A 5,781-nucleotide genomic window follows, 5' to 3' on the forward strand; every position below is an offset into this window, starting at 1 on the left:
CTAGAAAAGGTCAGTGTTTTTTTTTTTTCTTTTTCTCATCCGAGCCACCTTCTTGACTTTTCCTTTGACTGCATGGTAGCAGGTAAGTTCAGAGAGAGCCCAAGACTTCAAGACCACTCGTGAAACAAATGGAATCATAGAATCTTTTGAGGTAGAAGGGACCCTTAAAGATCTAGTCCAACTCCCCTACAGTGAACAAGGAAACACTTGTGATGGTCTCATGAGTCTTGGTCAGCCAAATCTAAAGGCATCCCATTCTCAGGAATAAAACACATCTTTGGGAATTTGAACAGCTTGCCTGTGAAAAAAAAAAGAGTCTCAAAAGGTTGCAAATTTAAAATGGGTAAAAGAAAACCATCACTGTCAGCTCAGTGAAAACACTTTATTTCAGCAGTTTTGGAATCATTCACATTAGTTGAATCTGTTCTTTGTGTGCAGGCGGGTGGAACAGGTGACCTCCCAGGGGCTGCTCCTGCCTACGTTTCTCCATGATTTTGTGATTCCGCTTTCAAAAAGAAAGACCTTTCAAACCAGCAAAGGAGCTTTTTTCTTTCAGAAGATGTTGAAACTTCACTGATTTCAAAATAGATCTCAGTCAGTTATAGAAAAGTTTGAATGAGGCCTGGACTCAGTCAATTAGGAGATTGGTGCTGATTCTTTATGCCTTTGAAATAGGGTGGTTAGAGCATTCTGTGGCTTTAGGTGACGATTCTGACAGAACTGGCTTTATCATCTACTTCTGGTTTCAATGAATCAGTGTTTTCCTGTATGTGTGTGGGTGGGGGGGAATCCCCATAAACCTTTTGTACAAGAAAATAATACACCAAATAGTTTGATTCAAATTCCAGTGTTAAAGAACAAAACAAAGTGCCCTACTTCCTCCATTAGGATATTAATTGCTCAATCATTTTTTCCTATTCTAAGTCCTCAGTCCCCAAATAATCTAGGGACAATGTGGTTTACAGCTAGTCACATCTTTGAAGAAGCATTTCTTTGTATGGTCTTAAAATAAGATGCATTCAGGTGCAACGCAGTGCACCTTCTGCTGTGAGATAAGGAAACAGAGAGAGCCAAGGGCTTCAAGAATAGCAGCATGGACATCATATGGAAGGAGTGGTATTGTTATTTCTATGAATCTCAGCTGGCAGAGGGGAGCTGCACGCTGCTTCCATTCCTCTGCAGGGCAAAGGCCTGGTCCTTCTGCCAGCATGAGGCTGTGCTCTCCTCCCCACCACAGCTCTTCACACTCCAGGAGGCTTTTCTTGCTCCTTATGCGGTGCTCATGTCCTGCTTGAGCACTGTATGTCCTCAGGTATCCCCATCCCCAGCACCAGCATGCAAGAAGTGAATGGCCTTGCATGGGTTTTTTTTAAGTTTCATGGTTCTGTTAATCAGCCGGAGTTAATTTGCTAAGTGCCACAGCCCTATTAATTCCCATCCCTTCCGCTGCTCACCCATTAGCCATGACACCTTCAATATGCTTACCGCATCCCAAACCATAGATAGAACTCCAAGGACATCCTTCAGGTTTGCTGCTTTTCAGTGCTCATAATGAAAGAGATGCTGCCTTTGTCTGGCGCCGTTCCAACCGAGCATCTTGCTGATCTGCACAAGCTGCAATCAGCCCCAAGAAAAGCTTTGAAGGACAGTATTTTCACCCCCCCACATCACAGAGAGGGGATTTGATGGAGAGGTTTAAGGCTTACATTTTCCTCTTTCTAAGTTTGGAGGCTTCTGGATGAGCAGCATGAGAGGGAGGGAGGTGGGCCTTAGCCTAGGTTGCATGGTGGGGCGATTGGTTCCCCATGGTGCAAGGCAGGTGACCCCAACCAAGAATTTTGTTTTACAAAACTCCCCTGGGCAGCGGCAATGACATGCAGTGCCGAAGTCAGAGTACAGTCCCAGCTTATCCTGCCATTCTGGCCTCTCATTTAGCACTTCAGCCTTGTCAAAAGCCAATTGCAAAGCAAAAATGCTGATGTTGCTCCTGCAGTCCCAGCTGGCAGGAGCGTAGGTAGCCAAGTGGAAATTTACTGGGTTTGTGCCAGGCCTTCGGTGGGAAGGGGGGATCTGTGCAGGTTTGCCATCAAACAGCTTCTTCTGGCTTTTCTCTCCCTGCACCCCCACCCTTGTGCACTCTCTCCCTTGCGCTCTTAGATACGACCGAAGCAGTATTTGACTTCATCCAGAGGAGCCGCAGGATGATCGTGGTGCTGAGCCCTGATTACCTGACGGAGAAGAGCATCAGCCTGCTGGAGTTCAAGCTGGGCATCATGTGCCAGAACACCATTGCCACCAAACTCATCGTGGTGGAGTACAGGCCGCTACAGTGCACCCACCCCAGCATCCTCCAGCTGAAGGAGTCCGTCTCCTTTGTCACCTGGAAGGGGGAGAAGTCCAAGCGCTCAGGCTCACACTTCTGGAAGGCCCTGAGGCTCGCCCTGCCACTGCGCAGCCTGAGTGCCGGCTCTGGCTGGAACGAGAGCTGCTCCTCCCAGTCTGACATCAGCCCCGATCCTGTCCAGAGGAGAAAGAGCCGGTTGAAAGGTCGGCCTGAGCTGCAGGGAGCCCTCACGCCCCCAGCCTCCATGCCAAAGGCCAAGCACCGGGCCTCGCGCTTCTTGGCCTGCCGGTGCTGTGGGACCTACTGCCATAGTGGTAGCAGACTGAAGCGCAAGCGGCGAGCGGTGGCTGAGCCCAGGTGGGAGACCCACCTCTGCAAGGCCGAGGGGCAGGGGGGGCTGGGCAGGAGCCGCCCTGAGCCCCCGCCTGCACAGGGCCCAGCTCTCGCCCTCTGCCATTATAGCGATCTATCGAACAACAATGACTTTTACGTCCTCTAACTGAGAGACGGAGCTTGGTGGCACTGCAGGTGGTGGGCCCATGGAAGACATTCACTGGAGCCTCTGATGAGACATTTTTGCAGTATCACAGGCGGACTTGGTGTCTTTCTACATTGCCTCGCTTGCTGTCAGGCACAGAGGACTGCAGCAACATCCCAGCTGTCTCGCTGCTGCTGATGTGAGCCAGGGACCTGCGACGGCCCACAGAGCAGCAGTCAGGGCTGCCTACGTTGGCAAGTCCTTAATTACATTGCAAAGTGGAGCTGAACGTGCCCAAGCATCTCCTAGGCATTTCTTGTGGGAGGGCAGCTCCCACTGGCAGGGTGGGATGGATGCCGGGATGCAGGAAGGGAGGTGCCCCTTGCACCACAAGAAGCAGTGCCCCTGGGGGGAACACCCAGGTAAGGAGGAGGCTTGCCGGGCTTTGCAAAGAACACTTTGCTAATGAGCTCAATGGGAGCCCGGCTGTGCAGGAGTGCACCATGCAGCACGGTGCTTTATCCACTGTGGTTTAAAAGAACTTGGTCAAACCTTTTAAATCCCTTCTCTCTGAATAAAACTGAGTTCTTTAACTTGCTGTTGTTACCTGTGGTCTTGGGAACTGGTAAGTGCTGGAGCCTTGCTCACCAGGCAGCACCTGGGAGGTGATTTAGCCATTCTGCTGGAGGACACTCTGGTCCCAGTGCTCCCAGTCTCCTCCTGGGCTTGGTCCCCTCCTGGCTTCCCCAGCGAAGAATTTGTTCTGCAGCTCTATGACTGGTTCTGTTCAGTCTGATTGCTCTCTCTTGGGTTTGCAAGTACACTTTTGTATTTTTCCTGCCTTGGAAATACGAGTGGAACCCTCAGGGTACACGGAGTGTGTGGTCACCAGAACAGACCCCGATTTTATGTCCTCAGATGCAACCCTAATAAAATCACTTAAGCAATTCACTAGGGGCCAAATTTCACCCATGTTGATACTGCTGAAGTCATTATGATTCAGACATCATTTTCCTTCTCTCACCAGCACCTCTTCCCCAGCAGTGCCCAGTCTTTTTTCAACCCTTTCTTTCAGATATCAAGCAAAGCTGATGGCTTTCCTGTTACAAGGCACCGTGAGCTGAATCCTAACAGCCCTGCTGCAGCAGACCCAGGAAATGGAAACCAAAGCACTGGTGCTGAGTCGACCTCAATAAAATAAGGTCAAAAATACCCTACCAACTCATGAGAGATAAAGTTTGACTCCAAAGAGTTCTCCAGGCATGGGTTTCTTGGTAACTTCAGGAAGAAGCATTTTAAATGGCTTAGATGTTTTGGCCATATGTGGCCGTTCTGAGTGATGAAATAGAATGGGAGGGAATGAGATGTTTGGAAAGTGAGCTGATAAACTGCAGAATGCTTTGTGAGAAGTTATCAAAATAATATTAATTGGTTAAATGGTTCCAGTTACCCACAGCTAGGCTGTCAGTGAGTCTGGCAGAGCTGAAAATGTGAGGTACAAGATTCAAGTAACTTGCAATCAATCAACCTCCAGAGCCAGCGTCTGCTATTTGTTGGCATATAAACAGCTTTTATTTATGATAGTTGCTCCAAAAGTAACGCCACCAATTTTATGATGTTGTCCAATGATGTCAGAGGCAGATATTGGTGGTATGCCAATAGAAATTGATCCTTCCCACCAATACTCCATTACATTTGCCATAAGACAGATGGCAGCAGAGGAACAGTCTGACAAAGTGGAATCTGACATGGAAGTGTGTATGAAGCAAAGGTGTGTCACTGGATTCCTCCATGTGGAAAAAATTGCACCTACTGACATTCATTGACAATTGCTGAATGGTGGATGCTGGCACAGTGAGGCAATTGGGAAGGACATTGCTGCTCTTGTTGTTTCAACAGAGCTAGTGCAATTTTACTGCTCCTTCTACTACTCATCAAACTGTCCCAAGGGGCTGGTTGCTCTCAGAACAAATATTGAGAGAGCACTGGATTCCAGTGTGTGCAGAACTACGAGCCTTTTCCTCTGGGGCCAAGCTCATGGAGCCTGAAGATGTTCTGGATGGTTTGCCTCTGCAAGGACAAAGGCATGAAACGCTGGAACCCATTTCAGTTGTGTTTGTCTCTCTTCCTAAGTGTAGTGCTTAGAAATTCCCCCAAGCACCTGAACAAAGTCCTGTTTAGGACCAGAATAGACTTTTTTTCACACCATTTGAGTTCTGCTCAGTGAAAATCAGATACATTTGTTCATATCTCATCTGACAGTGACTGGTGCAGGTGGACAGTAGTCACTGCTCTCCTCTTTGGTGCACATGCGTTAGTCAATTATATACAAGAATACAACTACTTCCGCAGTTACCTGTCCCCACAGTATTATTTTCCCTTTCCTCATACCCAGTTATTTCAAGAGATGACTAGATTTATATCATAATTTCCACTATATCTTCATTTAAAAACATTCAGTTAATACTCATATAACCTGGTATATCCTACCTGTGGTGTGCAGTGGTACAAGGCTACTAGGTCATAAAGTGCAGAGCAATTTGTGCAGTATTTCAGCTGTTACTGAGATGTTTTTAATGTGCGGAAGGCTGGTATTGTCATGAAGACACTGAACAGAGCTGGCTAGGAAGCTCGGGAACTTGATCCCTCTGAACATCAATCTTCACTTTAGTAACTGCAAAGCTGAGTATCCAGAAGGTCTCTCCCTGGTAAGTTCTATGTGTCAATAATGGGCTGCCCCTTACATCTTCAGTCCTAACATCACCAACAATTCTGTTCTTGTCTGTTAGACCAAATGCTGATCTTGGAGCATCTGATCTAAGAGTATTTATAGCAGACATTTTCCTAAATGATGACAAGACCGTGAAGGAACTCACACAAGCCAGAAATAGGGAAAAAAATGTGTAGGAGGCAAGGTTTGACACTTGAGCACATGGGTGTTGGCACTCTCCACCATTAC

At 47.6% G+C, this 5,781-nt stretch overlaps 1 protein-coding gene across 1 annotated transcript; it reads left to right on the top strand.

Moving 5' to 3' along the window:
- Positions 234-3,358, top strand: LOC110398226. The gene has a single exon (XM_021395695.1). The coding sequence runs from the start codon at positions 2,202-2,204 to the stop codon at positions 2,841-2,843; it is 642 nt and encodes a 213-aa protein (XP_021251370.1). The 5' UTR covers positions 234-2,201; the 3' UTR covers positions 2,844-3,358.

This window comes from Numida meleagris, chromosome 4 (assembly GCF_002078875.1).
Source record: "Numida meleagris isolate 19003 breed g44 Domestic line chromosome 4, NumMel1.0, whole genome shotgun sequence".
In the NCBI taxonomy this organism is placed as follows: domain Eukaryota; kingdom Metazoa; phylum Chordata; class Aves; order Galliformes; family Numididae; genus Numida; species Numida meleagris.

What these genes read in the sequence shown, in the direction of transcription:
- LOC110398226 (XM_021395695.1), top strand. Translation starts at nt 2,202, where the DNA reads ATGATCGTGGTGCTGAGCCCTGATTACCTGACGGAGAAGAGCATCAGC.